A 22,173-nucleotide genomic window follows, 5' to 3' on the forward strand; every position below is an offset into this window, starting at 1 on the left:
TATTTATTTTATCATAGTAAAGGCCGGGTCCACATCTTGCTCCTTTCTCTATACCTTAATAGCATCGGGAAGAGTTTGCACTCCATAGTCCTTCTGTAAACATTTGTTGAATAAATGTGGAACCCCAGAGAAAATAAGAGGTTCTTAGTATTGACAATAAACATATATTCCTGCTTATCCATAGGAGTTGGTAGAGCATATCCTCCCGTGGGAAAACCTCATTTTGGAACTGGGAAAAGGGTGAAGGGAAGGACAGTTGAGTGATATATGCCTCCTTTGCATGTCCAGGCCATTCATAGTTTCAGAATTCTTGCTGCCCCATCTAACTACCACTGCCATTTGACAAGTGTCTTAGTTTTCATTTTACCCTACCCACTGCATAACACCACTGGCAATTGCAAATGAGGTGGAAATTTAGATGTTAATGTTTGGGTGTGATAATCTAAAATACCAGATTCCTAAGGAGTGACTTTTTTTCCCCTTTACAGGCATGTAATGAATTCACTACACATGTGATGAACCTTCTCCGAGAGCAGAGTAGAACACGTCCCATTTCCCCAAAAGAAATTGAAAGAATGGTGGGCATCATCCATCGAAAATTTAGTTCCATTCAGATGCAGCTCAAACAAAGCACTTGTGAAGCAGTTATGATTTTAAGATCAAGGTTCCTTGATGCCAGGTATGTGAGGCCACAAATCTGTTGCATGGCTCTCCCCCCCCCCCCCCTTCACTCCTTGTATATTATTTTCTGTAAAACTGGCCAGTTGGTCTTAGATTCTTCTTTAATTTGGGTATAAGAGCTCTTCTCTACAATAGATAGCTAATATCACCTCATGGTGCCTGCACTGTCAAGGTTCCTCTTGTTTGGGGGTGGACCTATTAGCTACCAGTTTGGTGACTCAGGAAACAGGATTTAGTGCTGCTACTAATGACTTAGGAAGATGGAGCCTATAATTCTGATGCTACAAAGTATTTTTAAGGATAATTTTCAGTATGTGTAACTCTGTACTTTAACAAAGGCTTGTGGTCTAAGAATTTCTTGATGTTACATCACCTGTGCACATTATAAGAAAATATTTGGAAATACTAGTGTCCCCAAGAAGGAAGTGGTGTTGTAGTTCATAGCAATTACCACAAAACTCCGCCTATCGTTGTTCCAAATCAGGGAAGAAAGCCTGTCAGTTTCTCCTGTAGGGATAATAATTTCCCTTTTATCTGAAATGTTCACCGAGTTTTGCAGGAGTTAATCAATTGTATATGGTGTGTTGGACCTACTGGGTGACGTAACTGAATTGTCACGTTCCTGCTACATGCTGCCTCAGCAGGGATGCCTCTTGGGCATTGCTAAAGCTTGTGATCAGCCTTCAGCTTTGGAAAGGAGTTTCTGATTTGTTTTGCTTTCTCTCCCTTGCAATCTGACAGAGGTGGTAATTATCATCCACATTTTGCAACATTGAAGAAAATAAGTTAGCTTCTCAACTGGAAAACAGGTTGTGGAAGGGTGTTCACGCCAGAGCTCTGCCTTAGGGCCCAACAAAGAAACACATGCCACCAACTATACTACTGTTCTAGTTAAGGAAAGCCCCAGATCATTTCCGCTTCCTTCTTCTTCCGTACTGAATCAGTCACCAGTTTTCAGCCTTTCTCACATTAGCTCACTCTTCCTGCCCACACACCGCTCAATCCTTGCCTACCATTTTGTACCTGGACCAGCGCGGTCCTCTCCTGTGCCTCCCTGTCTCCAGCCTCAATCCCTTTCTCACCCCTCTTCCACACTCCGTTTCTGTTTCTGCAGCATCTCTGTGATGCCTTAAAAATCACAAGTAGCTTTTCCATGCTGGATAACTCACACGCTACTTAACCTAGCACTTAAGGCCTAATGTGACCTGTTCTCACCTGAATTACTTTTTTGTTAAGATTCTTTAAAGTTTTGTGTTTTTTCCCTATTTGAAAAATCCCAAGCTCAGTATGGAAAATTGGAAAACCTATAGAATAGAAAGCTGAAAGATAAAAGACAACCGCATTTTTGCTACCTAAAGAAAAAAACTCACTGTAAATGCTTTAATATGTTTCCTTCTGGTTTGGGGGCTTAAAAAAAATGTTTTTGTGATGGTACAATATGCATAATTCGGTTTGCTTTTTAAAAAATTTACCCTGACTAAATAAAACATTTGTATAAAGTATAAGCTATATCTGAGCTTTCAGCAAATTGTAATCTTTTTGCTGGTGGAGGGTCTTGCCTCAATGTTGATGGCTCCTGACTGGTCAGAGTGATGGTTGCTGAAGGCTGGGGTGGCTGTGGCAATTTCTTAAGACAACAATGAAGTTTGCTGCACGATTGACTCTTCACAGACAATTTCTCTGTAGCATGTGATACTGTTTGATAGCATTTTACTCACAGTATAGCTGCTTTTAAAATTGGAGTCAGTCTTCTCAAACCCTGATGATTGATCAATTAAATTTATATAAAATTCTAAATTCTTGGGTGCCTGGGTGGCTCAGTTGGTTGAGCATCGACCTTGATTTCAGCTCAGGTCATGATCCCTGGTCATGGAATCAAGCTCTGCATCAGTTTCTCTGCTGAGCACGGAGCCTGCTTAAGATTCTCTCTCCCTCTGCCCCTACCCCTATTCACTCTCGCTCTCCTCTGAATTAGAAAATAAAAATAAAATGGTCTAAATCCTTTGTTGTCACTTCAACCATCTTCACAGCATCTTCACCAAGAGTAGATTCCATCTCAAGAAATCACTTTCTGTGCTCATTCATAAGAAGCAACTCCTCATCCATTCAAGTTTTCTCATGAGTTGGCAGCAACTCAGCCCCACCTCTAGGCTCCACATCTAATTCTAGTTCTCTTACTGTTTCCACCACATCTGCAGTGATTTCCTCCACTAAAAAATCATGAGGGCTAGAATCAACTTCCCTTAATGGTTCCCTTAAAGGTTCATAATGGCCTCAGAATGGTGCATCCTTTCCAGAAGGTTTTCAAGTTACTTTGTCCAGATGCATCAGAGGAATCGCCATCTGTGGCCGCTGTGTCTTTACAAAGTGTATTTCTTTTTTTTTTTTTTAACATTTATTTATTTTTGAGAGACAGAGAGCATGAGCAGGGGAGGGACAGAGAGAGAGGGAGACACAGAATCAGAAGCAGGCTCCAGACTCTGAGCTGTCAGCACAGAGCCCAGTTCAGGGCTCGAACCCATGAACCGTGAGATCGTGACCTGAGCTGAAGTCGGAAACAACCTACTGAGCCACCCAGGCACTCCTACAAAATGTATTTCTTAAACGATAAGACTTGAAAGTCAGAATTGCTCCTTGATCCATGGGCTGCAAAATGGATATTATGTTAGTAGGCATGAAAACATAATCTCATTGTCCATGTCCATCAGAGCTCTTGGGTAACCGGGTGCATTGTCAATGAGCAGTAATATTTTGAAAGCAATCTTTTTTTCCCCGAGCAGTAGGTCTTAACAGTGGGCTTAAGATAGTCAATAAACCATGTTGTAAACAGGGGTGCTGTCAGCCAGGTTTTGTTGTTCCACTGATAGAGCACAGGCAGAGTAGATTTAGCATAATGCTTAAGGGCCCTGCAATTTTCGGAATGGTCAGTGAGCACTGACCTCAACTTAAAGTCACCAGCTGCATTAGCCCTAACAAGAGAGCCACAGCCTGTCCTTTAAAGCTTTGAAGCCAGGATTGACTTCTCCTCTCTAGCTATGAAAGTCCTAGATGGCATCTTCTTCTAATAGAAGGCTGTTTGGCCTACATTGAAAATCTGGTGTTTAGTGGAGTCCCCTTCATTAACTATCTTAGCCAGTTCTTCCAGTTAACTTGCTGCAGCTTCTATATCAACACTTGCCGCTTCATCTTGCACTTTTCTGTGATAGAGATGGCTTCTTTCCTTAAACCTCACCAGCCAACCCCTACTAGCTTCAGACTTTTCTTCTGTGGCTTCCTCACCTCTCTTAGCCTTCACAGAATTGAAAAGAGAGCCTTGTTCTAAGTTAGAATTTGGCTTCAGAGCATATGTTCTGGCCTGTTTGAGCTTCCATTCAGACCGCTGAAACTTTTTCCATCAACAATATGGCTGTTTTCACTTTCTTACCGTTCATGTGTTCACTGGAAGACCGCATTCAGTTTTCTTCCAGAACTTTTCCTTTTGGGGAGCCTGGGTGCCTCCATCGGTCGGGTGTCCGACTCTTGATTTTGGCTCAGGTCGCTATCCTAGGGTTGTGGGATTGAGGCCCACAACGGGCTCTGCACTGGGCCTGGAGCCTGCTTGAGATTCTCATTCTCTCTTTTTCCCTCTCTCTGTCTCTTTCTCTCTCTGTGCCTCTGCCTCTCTCCCTGGCTCACGCTGTCTCTCCCAAAATAAAATTAAAAAAAATTTTTTTTAATAAAAAAACCCCAACTTTTCCTTTGCATTCACAACTTGGTTGACTGGCTCAAGAGGCCTGGGTTTTGGCTGTCTTACTAAGCTTAATAAAGACATGCCTTTCTCACTGAGCTCAGTCATTTCTACCTTTTGATTTCAAGTGAGAGACATGTACTTTTCACTCCTTTTACTTGGGTACTTAGAGACCATTGTAGGGTTACTCATTGACCTAATGCCATATTGTTGTGTCTCTGGGAATAGGGAGGCCTGACAAGATGGAGAGAGTCGGGGGAAGGAGCAATCCAAACACCCACAACATTTATTAAGTTTGCTGTCTTAGATGGGTGTGCTTCTTGGCACCCAATAACAGTCACAGTAGTAACATCAAAGACCACTGATCACAGATCACCATAACAACTATAATAATAAGATAAGAGTTTGAAACATCACAAGAATTCTCAAAATCTGACACGGAGACACCAAATGAGCAAAAACACTTGGAAAAATGGCTCCGACAGATTTGCTCAAGGCAGGGCTGCCACAAACCTTCACTTTGTTAAAATTGCAGTATGCCTGTGTGCTATACAATTCTATTCAATTATGCAGTGAGATGTAACAGGATAAGTGCTGTGAAGAAAATAAAGCGATATAAGGGAAGAGAAAACGATGGAAAGAGGATACTATTTTAAACAGATTTTTTAAAAGTTTATTTATTTATTTTGAGAGAGAGAGAACATGCACGCATGAGTAGGGGAGGAGCAGAGAGAGAGAGAGGGAGAGAGAGAATCCCAAGCAGGCTCCATGCTGTCAGCACAGAACCTGATGCGGGGCTCAAACTCATGAACCGCAAGATCGTGACCTGAGCCGAAACCAAGAGTTGGAGGCTTAGCCAACTGAGCCACCCAAGCACCCATAATCAGATTTTTTTTTCAAAAATTTTTTGATGTTTTTTAATTTATTTTTGAGACAGAGAGAGGCAGAACATGAGCAGAGGAGGGGCAGAGAGAGAGGGAGACACAGAATCTGAAGCAGGTTCCAGGCTCTGAGCTGCCAGCACAGAGCCCAACGCGGGGCTCGAACTCACAGACCGTGAGATCATGACCTAAGCTGAAGTCAGACGTTTAACCGACTGAGCCACCCAGGCACCCACATAATCAGATTTTTATGGAAACTAGTGTTTCAGTGAAAATCTTTATGCATTGAAACTTTTTGATCTTTCGGGTTATTTCCTAAGGATTAATTCTCAGAAATGGAATTATTAGATCAAGGTTTGAACATTTTTAGTGCTCTCATTATATCATTGAATTGTTCTTTCCTGTGTTTAATCCAAAATGAAATCCCTCTTGGTCTTACCTGTTTCCTCTGACTGGAACCACTTATCCTGCCACCATCCCATCTCCTTCCCTCCCCCTCCCCAGCCCTCATCCCTGGCCTTCCACAGTAAACCCTGTTCTCCCAACCGTATCCCCAACTTGGTCACCAGTAATCTGTCATCTGTGAGGGTGTCCAGCATGGAGCCTGGAGTGGAGCAAGCACTTGTGTTTGTTGACTTAGTGAGACTTTGCTTATCCTTCCAGGCCCAGCCTAAATGCTCCCTTTTTAGGAAGCTCACTGGAATCACTGGACTCGTCCTTGCCTTCTCTTCAACCCTGATAGCACACTTTTACAATTCTCTAGACCAAACTTCATTCAGACTGCCTTTCTCACAGCTTTTCAGGAACATTTCTTCTCTTCCCGAGTAAGCCACATTGTCATTGAAAGCAGCCGCCAACTCTTGAACATTCACACTCCCCACTATAATCCAGCAAGCGTCTTAAACATAATAATCTGCAGAAGGTAATTTATTGACCAACCAGATGAATGCATGTTTCCACGTAATACTTCTTAATAGCTCAAATCAAAGAGCTGAGGTAGTGTCAGAAAACAAGAAACGTTTCGAAACTGTTTTTCAGTTTTGAATATTTTAATAAAAAATATTATGTAACAGAGATATTTAAAAGTACTGCCTTCAGAAAAGAACCCTTCCTTACAATTGCTATCCTTATTTCCACTGAGACTTTCCCATTCTCGTTAACATGTGTGTTTTTCTTTCCTTTTTTTTTTTTTAAACATAACCACATTCATAATGTATACACCTAAATGATTTATTTCCCCTCCAAGAAGAGGAAGGGTGTTAACAAGCCAGGGTGAGCAGAGGTGGAATAGGAAGGTGGCAGAGCTTGGAGCAGAGCCCCTTCTCCCGCAGAGGCTGCTGTTAGTGCTGTTGTGATGCTGATGGGACGCAGCCCTGGGACCCAGTCCCCAGGGCACCCTGGCCTCAGGCGCAGCCATTTAGAGTATGCCAAACCCTGGGGGGAATGAAACTTAGGGGGATGCTTAATGGGCATTTCCTACAGAATGTTTTCCTAAAAAACAAAGTATAACAGCAAGTCCTTCAGTGTTTAATGCCTTCAAGTGAATGCAGGCGCTGCTTTTCGGTTCCATGTGTTCTTCTGGCGCCTTTTACAAGCTCCTGCACTGGGGAGGCAAGGCTTTCCCACTCTAGGCAAACATGCTCTTTCAGATCATAGGGTTTCCTTGCTCACTGTGGCTTTCCGTAGAGCCACACTCACATTGTCCTGGTAATTGGACAAGCCGAAGTGTGTACCAGTGCAAACCTTTCAGGAATAAATTTGCCTCGGCCCTCGGCTCTTCTGGTAGAAGGTGCTCTAGTAATTTGCACACGGCCAGTGTCCCTGGGGTGAGGGATTCTGCTGTGCCCAGAGAGTTGTTCTCCAAGGTTTTTCATTGTTTGGTAAAATCATTCCCGGGCACAGTCGACAAATGAGCTAAGCTGATCTTCACCTTCCCAGGTATCTTCCTGCTCATTCCTCCCTTCATTTCCCAAAGAAATGCCCTTGTGTCATCCCCTCCAGTGTAGCCTCGGTCTTGCTGCTAGACTCCATGTTTTATTTATTATTGTTATTATTATTATTATTATTGTTATCATCGTGATCTAATTGGCTTTATTCAACCATTCAGGAACTGAGCAGCATCCCATCTCACAAGGAAGGGCCCTCTGGACTCCATGTTGTAGACTTGGAGTCACAGATTCACATGCTTATTATAATGGAATCGAGTGCAGTGGCTGGATGAGGGACAGTGAGGATTAGAACAGATGAGTGCCTATCTGAGGGCACAGCCATCACTTAGAATAAGCCTGTGGCTGGCTTCTGAGAAGGTGGGGCCCATGTGACTGGTCTTCCAAATTTTCATAAGAAGCCAGAAACTTAGATTTTCATGAGTAGGTCATTACTGTATGGTCTCAACAAATATGATCTGTGAGCCAGATAATCATCTATAGATTTGACAGTTTCAAGATCTATTCTAGACCTTTTCCACCCTACTCACCCCCACACCTACTGGCAGAAGGCGCCTCTTCAAAGTGCCCCCATGTCAAAGGAATGCATGGCTGTTGCAAAAGTCCCACCTGCTGTTCTTGGAGCATTTCTCTCCCTTCCCTTCCTTCCCTTCCTTCTCTGTCTTTCCTCACCACCTACCCCTTTTAATTCATCATCACATCCTTTTAATCGCTAAATAGATCTTGAATCTCTTCTTCATCCTTCAGAAACGACCAACGGTTTAAGCTTCCAAAATATATTGAAATTAGGAAATTTCAGGACTCATAACCTGAGATGTTTTGATCAGGCCTAGATTTCTTCCTCCCTTGACTCTCCCTTAATGTGGAGACATAGATCACATACTTAACCTGCCATGTTAGTGACATCATTTTAACTAAGAGAATCTCATAGGGTCTACACATTTTACAACTGCCTACTGACTCTTTCCTGAGTATAGGATAGCACAAGTGAGAAGATCAGTATGATTATTTGGAAGACAGTGTTAAGAAAATTATTTGGAGAAAGTATTTTCTAGTTACTGGAGGATCTAATTTGTTTAAAAAGATTTCTTTAATGTCTGTTTACTTTGGAGAGAGAGACACACACACAGAATCTGAAGCAGGCTCCAGGCTCTGTGCTGTCAGCACGGAGCCCGATGTAGGGCTCGAACCCACGAACCATGAAATCATGACCTGAGCCAAAGTCAGACACGTAACCAACTGAGCCACCCAGGCACTCCGCTGTAGGATCTAATTAAAATTTTGTTTTTAACATTTATTCATTTTTAAGAGACAGAGAGAGATAGAGCATGAGTGGGGGAGGGCAGAGAGAGAGGGAGACACAGAATCTAAGCAGACTCCAGGCTCTGAGCTGTCAGCACAGAGCCCAACGCAGGGCTCAAACCCACGAATCGTGAGATCATGATCCGAGCCGAAGTCGGATGCTTAACCAACTGAGCCACCTAGGTGCCCCTGGAGGATCTAACTTAAAATGAAGTCTGACAAATGCTAATTTTCAGGCTGGAATTCTTTAAAATCATAATAACAAGACCCAAATATAAATAACATTTTTGCTATTTGGAATAAATTGTTAATAAATATTTGATCTTCTGTCACCACCTTCCCAGTAAAAACAGCAAAAAAAAAATTCCTCCCCTCCTCTTTCCCTTGTGAGCAAATCATGCCTTAATCCAGGCAGTTGCTTGAGTAGAAAAATCTAGAAATCCTTAATGTATTTTTTTTCTTTACCTTCCTTCTCTGTCTTCTCCACCCACTGCCCCCATCCAATCCATCACCAAGTCCTGCTGCTTTTACCTTTCAGATAGATCTTGAATCTTTTTTACTTCCATTACTCTCACCCTATGCCAAGTTCCCATCATCCTTCAATTTGATCATTGCACATGTTCCCTTGAATATCTACATTTTCTGGGTGCCTAGGTGGCTCAGTCAGTTAAATAGCTACATTTCCTTTCATGCCCTCCTCCAACTATTCTCTGCAATCAGAATAATGTTTTTAAAACATAAAACTTAAAGCCAGGGCACCTGGATGGCTTAGTTGGTTAAGTGTCTGACTCTTGATTTCCGCTCAGGTGATGATCTCACAGTCTGTTGGCTCAAGCCCCACTTAGTGTTAGTAGCACAGAGCCTGCTTGGGATTCTCTCTCTCTCCCTCTCTTTCTCTACCCCTCCCCCACTTGCTCTCAAAATAAATAAAAATAAAAACTTAAAAAAAAAAACCCATAAAACTTAAAGCCTTTAATACCTTTCTGTTGCACTTAAAATAAAATGCAAAAATTCTTAGGGGGTCCACAAAGCCTATATAACCTGGCACCTGCCCATCCTTCCATACTCAACTCACACATTCCCTGAGTTTTACTGTGTTTCAGTCTCCTCTACCCCTTTGGAATTCCCAAGTTTGTTTCTGTTTCAAGACCACTTTCTCTGCTCGTTCCTCTTCCCATCTACTCTTTGACTAACTCCTACACATTTTCCAGGTCTCAGGTTAAATGTCACTCCTTCAAGGAAACCTCTCCGGACTCTGTAATCTATGTTAGATTTCCCTCTTAGACGCTTTCATTATCCCTTATACTTTTCCTTCATAATTTGTGATAATTCATAATTTGTAATCATTTCCATGATACATGTTTAATGGCTTTCTTCCCCCTAACTTTCTACTCTCTCCCTGAACCCTCCGATCTCCTTTAAGCTCTCTGGTAGACCTTACCTGCTTTGTTTCAACTGGATCTTCCCTGAGGACCTATAACACATTAGATCCTTGTTGCATAATTTAAAGAATAGAGATAATTGTGCTTCACATTCTTGTATTTTTAGTGATCCTACATCTTAACACGAGTTGGACAGTGCTTTGGAGGATGCCAAGAGCGTAATTGCAATATTGGTGTGATAAATCAGACCCTGAGAATGTTTAAAACATAGAAATCTAATTTTTTTGTATGATCCTAATCAATATATCCCTCCTTGGTTAAGACCGATTATAACTGTAATTCTCTTTTGCTTCTTGTCATAGACGAAAAAGGCGTAACTTCAGTAAACAGGCCACCGAAATCTTGAATGAATATTTTTACTCACACCTCAGTAACCCCTACCCCAGTGAAGAAGCCAAAGAGGAGCTGGCCAAGAAATGCAGCATCACAGTGTCACAGGTGAGAGGGCTCCAAGGGTCTGTCTCGCTTCCCTATGAATCTAGGAACCCTATTCTTTCTTCCCGGTACCACCGAATTTCAGATGCACGTGTTCCAGTGTGAAAGAAGATAAAAAGAAAATAGAGATATTTCCGTGTTTTTATGCAAGCTTTTAAAGCTTCGGTGATGTGTTGGTTTTTTTGTTTTTTTCGTTTTTTTAATCTAAGTGGTGAGGAATCAAGATAATCAGCCACCACCCCAGTGTAAATCTTCTATAGAGAGGACATAAACATGCCATGGGGAGAGACACGGTTTATACTTAAGTGACTCTTCAGTAAATGGCATACAGTCCTGCTTTCCCTGATTTAGATGACTGACCTAAGCTTCTACCAGTGAGAAACCAATTTATTTGTTGCCGAAAGGAAATTTAATATAACTCTTTGGTGAAAGCTTTGAGGAATTCGCTAAGTCTTTTCTTGGTGACCCTGCTATGATATTTGGTTCCCAAGGATTTCTTTGCTTCCTTGTTATTCATTAAACAGAAGAATTAGGTTTATACCCGTCTTTGTTTTGTTTTTAATGTTTATTTGTAATAAATTGTGGCCCTGAAATTAGCTGTCATCATCTAACAAAAATACATTTAGTTTGAGGCAGATAGACTGGTATTTGATTGAGGACTGGAGACAAATAAATAAACAACTGTACCTCCTTAAACAAATAAGTATGTTTTACTGGCATTAACTCTAAAATATAATTTTATTTTAGTACTCATACTGTTGTTTATACACGGACATCAGAATAGCATTTCTTTATAGCACGGAAATGTAGTAATTACCAACCAGCTGTTGCAATGGAACTTAAGGAAAAGCTGACCCTTGGCAGAAATTTTGGTGTTTCTAGGACACAAGCATTTTAAGGTAGTTTCTAAGTTAATATTCCTGCTGTACATCTGAAGTCCAAGATATTAGAGATCCCCTTCAGATTCCAGTGAAAGTTTTATATCAGTATTTTAAGTCATTGTTATTTAAGGGATTAAAGTCTGGGCTTGAGATGATTTCCAGCTTCTGTTTTGGCATTACTTTTCACAGAACCTCTAGAACAATCATAGATTCATAATTAAGCTATCATTTAAGAGTTATTGTCATTCTCTTACGGAATAGTGTTTGTCCTGATTCGTCTTGCTGAGTTTGAAATGGCCTATAATTGATTTGAGTTACCAACTTATGAGGACATCTCTAAAACATTCCTGTTTGGGTTGTGTAGTACTCACTGCCACTTGAACTATTAAGGAACAGTATAATATGCTGGGTCAGACAGAGAAGATGAAATTAAGCGGGTGTTTTTCTGGTGTGTGCATTTTCCCTGAACATTAGTGAGAGGATCAGACTCATGCTAAACACCAGTGGATGACGCCAAGTCTGGTTTTCCGCCTCTCACAGCAGCTTTCTGACTCTAGAATGCAGATGTCTGTAGGTCCAATTTCAGTTAAGGTGTTTTCATGCTTCTGCTTCTTTTTTTCTTGTTTCCCTCTCTACCATAGTTAGCACTGGACAGTAACACAGATTATATACATTTTTTGAAAGCCGATACAATCCTGGCTTTTCATTAGTGTAATGCTAGCATTTTCTGTGTCGCGTAGGACCTGCTTAATACAGTCGCTTAATACACGCTGTGTATTAAGCGAGAGAAAAGTTTCCTTCTGACTCTGCTCCGAACTGGGGAGGTTTTGCTCTACTTCTAACATAGGCTAGGAGCACATTACTAACTTTTTAATTTCTACTATATTCATTTCACTTGTTTTCTGATAGAAGAACAGCTAGGTTTTGGAAATTTTTTAGTAATTGCTTGAGACATGGAAATAACAGAGACTTAAGATTGGTCTGTCTACAAAGCAGACTGGCTGCTTTTTCTGTTTTTCTCCTAGTTCGGCCTTTCAGATGCAGAATTTCAGGGATCAGTGTAAGCATTAAATTGTGACAATCCCCCCCCCCCCCCATTTACCTTTTTCCTACCTAAAGAAGTTAATTTCCCCTCAACAAGTCGCCACCTACACATCTCTGAAGTAGGAACAATGATGTTATCATTTTAAGTATTAGATGTCAGTTACTAGCCTTATGAGTGCCCTGTTTAAGTTGTTTAGAAACAAAAGCAGAGAATATTCCAGACCTGAGAGGTTAACCACTTTCTAAAGAGACCAAACATTGTTTAAAATACACATCATACTAAAATATAATTTAAAAGAAATTTTTTTAATCTTTATTTATTTTTGAGAGAGAGACAGAGCGCAAGCAGGGGAGGGGCAAAGAGAGGGAGACACAGAATCCGAAGCAGGCTTCAGGCTCCGAGCTGTCAGCACAGAGCCCGACGTGGGGCTTGAACTCACAAACCTTGAGATCATGACCTGAGCTGAAGTCCGACGCTCAACCGACTGAGCCACCCAGGCGCCCCATGCTAAAATATGATTAAATTTAGAATCCAGAAATTGTTCACACACAAAACTAACTTAAAAAAATTGAAACCCACTGAAAACAGGCAACTATAACAACACTATTTTTGCCTGACTTTCATAGAGTATATGAAACTGATTTATTCTGGATTACTTAAAATACTGCTTAATATATGAAACTGATTTATTCTGGATTACTTAAATATTGCTTAAAATAATAATTAAGAATCAGGAATAATTAAAAATAAGGAGCACCTGGGTGGCTCAGTCTGTTGAGCATCCGACTTCTGCTCACGTCATGATCTCACAGTTTGTGGGTTCAAGCCCTGCATCGGGCCCTGTGCTGACAGCTCAGAGCCTGGAGCCTGCTTCGGATTCTGTGTCTCCCTCTCTCTCTGCCCCTCCCTGGCTCATGCTGTGTCTCTCAAAAATAAATAAAAATGTTAAAAAAATTTTAAAAAGAAAGAATAAGGAACTTTCAGAAGAAAATGTAAGGATATATCTTTAGGACTTTGAGGATAGTAAAAAAATTCTTAAAAAGGACATAAAAGGAGCGCCTGGGTGGCTCAGTTGGTTGAGCGACCGACTTTAGCTCAGGTCATGATCTTGCAGTTTGTGAGTTCGGGCCCCGCGTCGGGCTCTGTGCTGACAGCTCAGAGCCTGGAGCCTGCTTCGGATTCTGTGCTTCCCCCTCTCTCTACCCCTCCCCTGCTCACGCTCTGTGTCTCTCTGTCTCTCGATAATAAATAAACGTTAAAAAAAAATAAAAATAAAGGACATAAAATGTTTAAGCAACAAAGGAAAAGATTGGTAAGTTTTGTGGTAAAATGTTTATCAAAGACTGTGAAACATCAACATGATACAACCATTTTAGTAAAGACTGGATCAGGCAGGAATCATCAATAGATATTAAATCTGGGGGGGAAATTTTGATGAAGAAAATGGTCTTAAAGTGTCTCTCCATAGGCCCTTTATTAGTTGTAAGGGTTTCAAAAAAAAAAAAAAAAAAAGCAATTATAGACTGGAGAAATGGAACAAAACCCAGATCAGGTGATTAGAATCAACATCACCAAAGAGAGACAGTGGACATTGTGTATAGTATTTCATCCAAGAATGTAGTCTGAATCTAATCACTAGAAAACATCAGACAAACAAAATGAAGAGTGTTCTGTTAGGGAAAAAAGGGGGTGGGAGTAGTATTCTTTAAAAATGTCAAAGAAAGCCCATGGAAATGGTTCACACTAAGAGAGGATAGAGACATGACAGGTAAATGCAATTCCTGACCCTAGACTGGATCTTGTACTGAAGGGGAGGAAATGCCATAGAGAATGTTATTGGGTTAAAATTATTACAGTAAATTACAAAATGTAATTGTTCTATTGTTGTATAAGCGAGTATCTCTAGTCTTAGGGAATACACTGACTTACTAACATAGGGAGAAAGAGCCATGATATATATAATTTACCTTCAAATAGTGCAGGAAAAAATGTGTATGTGTGTTTATACACACACATATATAAACACACGTAAACGTGTATAAACACGTGTATAAACGTGTTTATACACACACATATATAAACACACATAAACGTGTATAAACACAAAGTGCACATGTGTGAGTGAACACAAATGATAAAACAAATGGGGCAAAATGTTTAATAACAGGTGAATATGACTAAAAGGCATACACAGATGTTCTTTATACTATTTTTGTTTTTGTGGCCTTTTTTGCAGGCTTGAAATTATTTCAAATAAAATGTTTTTTAAAATGTGAAGACAGGGGCACCTGGGTGGCTCAGTCAGTTAAGTGTCCGACTTTGGCTCAGGTCATAATCTCACAGTTCGTGAGTTTGAGCCTCGCTTTGGACTCTGTGCTGACAGCTCAGAGCCTGGAGCCTGCTTCAGATTTGTGTCTCCCTCTCTGCCTCTCCTCTGCTCAAACTCTGTCTCTCTCTCAAAAATAAATAAACATTTAAAAAATAACGAAAGAAAATAAATAAATAAAATGTGAAGACAGCCCACAGACTACAAGAAGATATTTGTAAGTGTATAAGTCAGATTAAAATCTAAAATACATAAGGAATTCCTATAAATTAATAAGAAAAAGACAAAGAACATATTTGAAAAATAGACAAAAACAAGGACTTCGCAGAAAGAATATAAATAGTCCATTATATGAGAAGATCCTTTTTTGTAATCAGGAAAATGTGATTTAAAACCTTCAGTGAAATAACATTTTACATTTCCTGGATTGGGGCAAAAAATCCTAAATTTGACCATACCAAGTCTGGACATTGTTGACAAAAATATATAATAGCAGATACTCTTAAATATTCTTAGTAGGAATGTAAATTGGTATAGCCACCTTGAAAACCTTATGGCATTATCTTATAAATTTAAATATACATATACCATTCAATCAATACTTAATTTCACCTCTTAGTGAAATTGTTCTAGAAAACTTCTTGTGTATGTATATCAGGAAGCATATGTAAGAGCATTTGTTTTTTGGGTTTGTTTTTTTTTTACCCTTTCCTTTTTTTTTTTTAATTTATTTTTTTAATTTGCATCCAAGTTAGTTAGCATATAGTGCAACAGTGATTTCAGGAGTAGATTCCTTAATGCCTCTTACCCATTTAGCCCATCTTCCCTCCCACAACCCCTCCAGTAACCCTCAGTTTGTTCTCCATATTTAAGAGTCTCTTATGTTTTTGTCCCCCTCCATGTTTTTATATTATTTTTGCTTCCCTTCTCTTATGTTCATCTGCTTTGTATCTTAAAGCCCTCATATGAATGAAGTCATATGATACTTGTCTTTCTCTGACTAATTTCACTTAGCATAATACCCTCTAGTTCCATCCTCGTAGTTGCGAATATGTAAGAGCATTTGTAATAACATTGTTTGAAATGGCAAAAAACTTGAAATAAGACAAGTGTCCATTGAGTGGGGAAATGGATAAATCTATTGTGGTATAATCCCACAACAGATTACTATATAGCAGTGAAAAAGAATAATGTACAATGACATATATCCAATGTGAGTGCATCTTAGAAACATAATAGTGAGTGAAAAAGGCACATTGCAGAGTATATATATATAAAGTTCAAAACCAAGCAAACAGCATATTGTTTAGAGTACATACATATATGATTAAATATACAGAAAGTAAAGGGAATGATAAAAAAAACCTCAGTTAAGTGGAATAGGATTAGAAAAGAATATTCAGAGTTTTAGTGGTATTGTTGTATGTTTATTTAAGTTGAGTGGAAGATTTACAGGAATTAATTTTTATGCTTTAAAATTTTTTTAATGTTTTTGTTGAAGTATTATTAGCATACAAAAAAAATCTATGCACATTTAATGTGTACATCTTGGAATCTAAAAAATAAAACAAATGAAAAAGTAAAAAAAAAAAAAACAATTTCTTTTTTGTTTTAATTTAATTTTTTATTTTTTAAAATTTACATCCAAATTAGTTAGCATATAGTGCAACAATGATTTCAGGAGTAGATTCCTTAATGCCCCTTACCCATTTCGCCCATCCCCCCTCCCACAACCCCTTCAGTAACCCTCAGTTTGTTCTCCATATTTATGAGTCTCTTCTGTTTTGTCCCCCTCCCTGTTTTTATATTATTTTTGTTTCCCTTCCCTTATGTTCAACTGTTTTGTCTCTTAAAGTCCTCATATGAGTGAAATCATATGATTTTTGTCTTTCTCTGACTAATTTCACTTAGCATAATACCCTCCAGTTCCATCCATATAGTTGCAAATGGCAAGATTTCATTCTTTTTGATTGCCAAGTAATACTCCATTGTCACTTAGCATAATACCCTCCAGTTCCATCCATATAGTTGCAAATGGCAAGATTTCATTCTTTTTGATTGCCAAGTAATACTCCATTGTATATATAAACCACATCTTCTTTATCCATTCATCCATTGATGGACATTGGGCTCTTTCCATCCTTTGGCTATTGTCGATAGTGCTGCTATAAACATGGGGGTGCATGTGTCCCTTAGAAACAGCACACCTGTATCCCGTGGATAAATGCCTAGTAGTGCAATTGCTGGGTCATAGGGTAGTTCTATTTTTAGTTTTTTGAGGAACCTCCATACTGTTTTCCAGAGTGGCTGCACCAGCTTGCATTCCCACCAACAATGTAAAAGAGATCCTCTTTCTCCGCACCCTCGCCAACATCTGTTGTTGCCTGACTTGTTAATGTTAGCCATTCTGACAGGTGTAAGGTGGTATTTCATTGTGGTTTTGATTTCTATTTCCCTGATGACAAGTGATGTTGAGCATTTTTTCATGTGTCAGTTGGCCATCTGGATGTCTTCTTTGGAGAAGTGTCTATTCATGTCTTTTGCCCATTTCTTCACTGAATTATTTGTTTTTTGGGTGTTGAGTTTGATAAGTTCTTTATAGATTTTGGATACTAACCCTTTATCTGATATGTCGTTTGCAAATATCTTCTCCCATTCTGTCGGTTGCCTTTTAGTTTTGCTGATTGTTTCGTTGGCTATGCAGAAGCTTTTTATTTTGATGAGGTCCCAGGAGTTCATTTTTGCTTTTGTTTCCCTTGCCTCTGGAGACATGGTGAGCAAGAAGTTGCTGCAGCCAAGATCAAAGAGGTTTTTGCCTGCTTTCTCCTCAAGGATTTTGATGGCTTCCTGTCTTACATTGAGGTCTTTCATCCATTTTGAGTTTATTTTTGTGTATGGCGTAAGAAAGTGGTCCAGGTTTATTCTTCTGCATGTCGCTGTCCAGTTTTCCCAGCACCACTTGCTGAAGAGACTGTCTTTATTCCATCGGATCTTCTTTCCTGCTTTGTCAAAGATTAGTTGCCCATACGTTTGTGGGTCCATTTCTGGGTTCTCTATTCTGTTCCATTGATCTGAGTGTGTGTTCTTGTGGCAGTACCATACTGTCTTGATGATTACAGCTTTGTAGTATAGCTTGAAGTCTGGGATTGTAATGCCTCCTGCTTTGATTTTCTTTTTCAAGATCACTTTGGCTATTTGGGGTCATTTCTGGTTCCATACAAATTTTAGGATTATTTGTTCTAACTCTGTGAAGAATGCTGGTGTAACTTTGATAGGGATTGCATTGAATATGTGGATTGCTTTGGGTAGCATTGACATTTTAACAATATTTGTTCTTCCTATCCAGGAGCAGGGAATCTTTTTCCATTCTTTTGTGTCTTCAGTTTCTTTCATAAGCTTTCTATAGTTTTCAGCATATAGATTTTTCACCTCTTTGGTTAGATTTATTCCTAGGTATTTTATGGTTTTTTGTGCCGCAAACAACTTCTAAGCACAGAGAACAAACTGGTGGTTGCCAGAAAAGAGGAAGATGGGGGATGGGAAAAATAGGTGAAAAGGATTAAAAGGTGTACATACCTCCAGTAATAAAATAAGAAGTCACAGAGGTGAAAAGTTCAGCAAAAAGAAGAGAGTGAATAATTTTGTAATAATGTAGGGTGGTGAGTGTTGAGTAATGTATAGAATTGTTGAATCATTGTGTTGTATACCTGAAACTAATATAATGTTTTATGCCAACTATACTTCAAAGATAAAAATTTTAAATGATTATAATTTTTATGCTTTATAAACATATATATATAGATAGATAGATACATACATATAATATATATACATATATAGATATGTACATATATATACATATATAGATATGTATGTACATATCTATATACATATGTATATATGTATATATGTGTATGTATACATATATAGATATGTCTATGTATACGTATATAGATATGTACATATATATACATATATAGATATGTATATATATTGTATGTATGTATCTATATATATACACATATATAGATATGTATATATATTATATGTATGTATGTATCTATATATGTATATATAGATAGATAGATGAAGGAAGTTTTATGTGAATTATTTTATCCAAATAACAGAATATTTAAAAGTATTTCCATTCATTTGCTAACAAAGAAATCAATTGGAATACCTATTATGTACCAGATACTATACTGGGAATGGAAGAGATGTCTGTGAACTTAACAGACAAAACCGCCTGCCCTACCTGACAGAAGTACGTACATATGTTCACCAAAGATATGTAAAAGAATATTCTTAGCAACAGTATTCCCATTAGCCAAACTAGAAACAATGGAAATGTCCATCAGTAGGAAAATGGGTAAATAAATGTGGCATACTTTTGTATATTTAGAATATTTTATAGCAGTGAGAATGTATGAACTTAGCTATATATACCTATATAATGCTAAGTGAAAGAAGTCAGGCACTTGGTATATGATTCCATTTATTAAAACGTTCAAAGACAGGCACGTGACTGGCTGATTTGGTATAGCATGTAACTCTTGATCTCAGGGTCATAAGTTCAAGCCCCACGTTGGGCATGGAGGCTACTTTTAAAAAAAGTTCAAAAACAAACTTGATCTTAGTGTTAATTCAGGATAGGGGCATCTGGGTGGCTCAGTTGGTTGAGCGTCCGACTCTTGATTTCAGCTCGGGTCATGATCCCAGGGTCATGGGATCGAATCCCATGTCAGGCTTTGTACTGAGCATGTAGCCTGCTTGGGACTCTCTCCTACTGCCCCTCTCCCTGGCTCGTACTCTCTCTCTCTCTCTCTCTCTCTTTCTAAAAAATAAAAAATAAAGTCAGGATAAAAGTGGTTACCCTTAGGAGAACAGTGATTGGGAAGGGAGATGTTTCTGTATCTAAACAATGTTTTCATGGGTGTCTTCACTTTTTGAAAATGCATCAAGCTCTCTACTTATGATGTATATATACACCTTGTGTTGGTTTATATATATTTCACTTGACTAAAAAGTTTACTTTCACATCAACAGCAAACCTGCCTTCATTGAGCTTACATTTTCCTGGGAGAATACAAACAGATAACATAAGTAAATGAGATGATAAATTAGAATACAGTGATAGGTGGTATGGATAAGACAAATCCAGTGAAGGATTTGTGAAGGGAGTGAAGTGTGCAATTTTTAATAAGGTGGTAAAGAAAACCCCTCCTGAGAGAGTATCTTTTGGTAAAGATTGAAGGAGAGAATGAACAACCCATGTGGCTAATAGGCAAAGAACATTCCAGGCAGAGGGAACAGTAGGTGCAAAGGGCCTGAGGGGAAAATTGCCTGAACAAGTGGGAGGAGGCGTCAGAGACAAGTCAGAGAGATTGTGAGATCCAAATGGTGTGGGGGCCTTAGACACCATGGTAACGGAGGACTTTTCCTCTGAGTGAAGTGGAAAGCTGGGGAGTGACATGATCTGACTTAAGTTTTAACAGGATCACTATGGCAGCTGTATTGATAATAGAGTGAAGGAGGCAAGGACAAGCAGTCACCAGTTAGGGTGTCATCGCAATAATCCGGGGAGAAGATGACGGTGGCTTGGATCAGGATGCTTGTAGTAAAGGTGATGAAAAGTGGCTGGATCCCAGATAATTGTGAAGGTACAGCCAAGAGGGTTTACTGATAGATGAAATGTAGGATGTCAGAGAAAGAGTCAAGGAGGTCTCAAACATTTTTGGCTTGAGCAGCAGAAAGGTGCAGTTTTCCTTTAAGTGTGATGGGGAAGGATTTAGGAGGAACAGATTTTTTGGTGGAAGGGCAGATCAGGAGTTTGGTTTTGGACATATAAAGTTAATATATCTTACAGCTTTTTAAGTTCATTCTATACTATAATGTATAAATAGGCACTGGTAAGTGAAAAATTTAGTTTATGTTAGTCTAACATTAATTTCTGGTGATATATTGTAAATATAAATATCCTTAATGTAGAATTGCAGGTTGAGCTCAGAATTTGAAATTCTGATGTCTTTTTTTAAAAATTGTATTTATTTATTCTGAGGGAAACAGGGAGAACAGGAGAGGAGCAGAGAGAGAATGAATCCCAAGAAGACCCTGCTCTGTCAGCATCGAGCCCAATGTGCGGCTCAAACCCACGAACCATGAGATCATGACCTGAGCCAAAACCAAGAGTCTGATGCTTAACCGACTGAGCCACCCAGGCACCCCTCTACCCCTCTCTGATTTCTTAAGGCTTGGTTTGGTTAAGTAAGCTGGAGATCCCCCCCCCTTTTTTTTACATAACACCCTGAAAATTCACAAAAGAAGGAATGATTTCAAATGTCATAAGCATTGAGAATCATACTTAAATTGTCACATATACTTAATTAGTGAAGCAGATATTAATATGCTTTTACTTTTTGAAATAGTGCTAACTTGCATTGATTATTCAAATTAGCAAGTCACAAAAAACTCCATTGTTCTCCTGATTCCAATTTTGAGTTTAAATAACTCTGGCCCTACTTTCTCTGCTAGGTGTTTTTAGAATGAAAAATGTTCACTTCTTCTTCATTGCTACTGTAATTGAAATGTACTGTAAAGAAAGGATTGATTTTTTTTTTTTTTTAACAGATGAGTACCTGAAATAGTAGAGAGGTTAATTGGCAACATTAAGATTCATTCATTCATTCATTCAACTCACGTATTTTAGAGCTTTTAAAGTGGTGCACAGGACCCACTTTTACAAGTCTAGTGTGGAAAAAATTATTATCTAACCCTTACAGATGAGGAGACTGATGTTCAGAGAGGTTAAGTGATTTGACAAAGAGTCACAAGACTTTATGAGTGGGAGAGCTGGAGGTTCTTACTCAGAGGTTTTTAATAAAAAACAAGAAACTGGATTTTTACCTTTTTTTCCTGCAAGAGGCAGTGTGATTCCTCTATCTCTGAGGCCCCAGCTGCAGAATCCTGGTTTGTGAGGCACAGGCCTTGGCTTTTATCACTCGGGCTGCGTCATTTCCCCCTAAGCTACTTTAGACACTCCAGGCTAGTTAGTAGCCTGAGGTCTCCTTACTCATTAAACGACTTATTCCAAAGCAGTGAATATTCAGTAAGCTAATTAAAATTTGTAAGTAAGATTTCCTTATTAAAAAAAATCTATTAAAATAAGAAGAAGCCCGCTAAAATAATAATTAGAGCAGGGGAAAAAAAAGATGACTATCAGATTACAGTATCTTTTTCAGCTATCTATAAAGGCCTGTTCGGTTGCTTTGGCAAGCAGACAGAAGGCAGGACTGGATTGGCGAACTAGAGACAAGGTGAAGGAAAGAGGCAGCTATTTTGTTAAAGTGGTTCTTTCACTCTGTCTTAAAAGAAGGCTACAGACCCTCTGTTCTATAAAAGGTTCTGCTTGTGTGTCCTAGTGGAGATAGACGTCATTAGACAGTGTGCAAAGAACAAAGGAGCAGGTTGTAAAGAGATGGGAGCTTTGAGGATGCTGTAACACTGAGTG

The 22,173-nt window shown here is 39.1% G+C and overlaps 1 protein-coding gene across 2 annotated transcripts in view; it reads left to right on the forward strand.

Annotated features, from left to right (window-relative positions):
• PBX3 (PBX homeobox 3) overlaps positions 1-22,173 on the forward strand; it is a 218,637-nt gene that overhangs the window by 171,667 nt on the left and 24,797 nt on the right. For both annotated transcript variants that reach the window (XM_042914167.1, XM_042914168.1), the window contains exons 4-5: positions 489-679; positions 10,282-10,417. In XM_042914167.1, coding sequence (XP_042770101.1) covers positions 489-679; positions 10,282-10,417 — 327 coding nt within the window. The remainder of the gene's footprint in view (positions 1-488; positions 680-10,281; positions 10,418-22,173) is intronic.

This window comes from Panthera leo, chromosome D4 (genome assembly GCF_018350215.1).
Source record: "Panthera leo isolate Ple1 chromosome D4, P.leo_Ple1_pat1.1, whole genome shotgun sequence".
NCBI lineage: Eukaryota > Metazoa > Chordata > Mammalia > Carnivora > Felidae > Panthera > Panthera leo.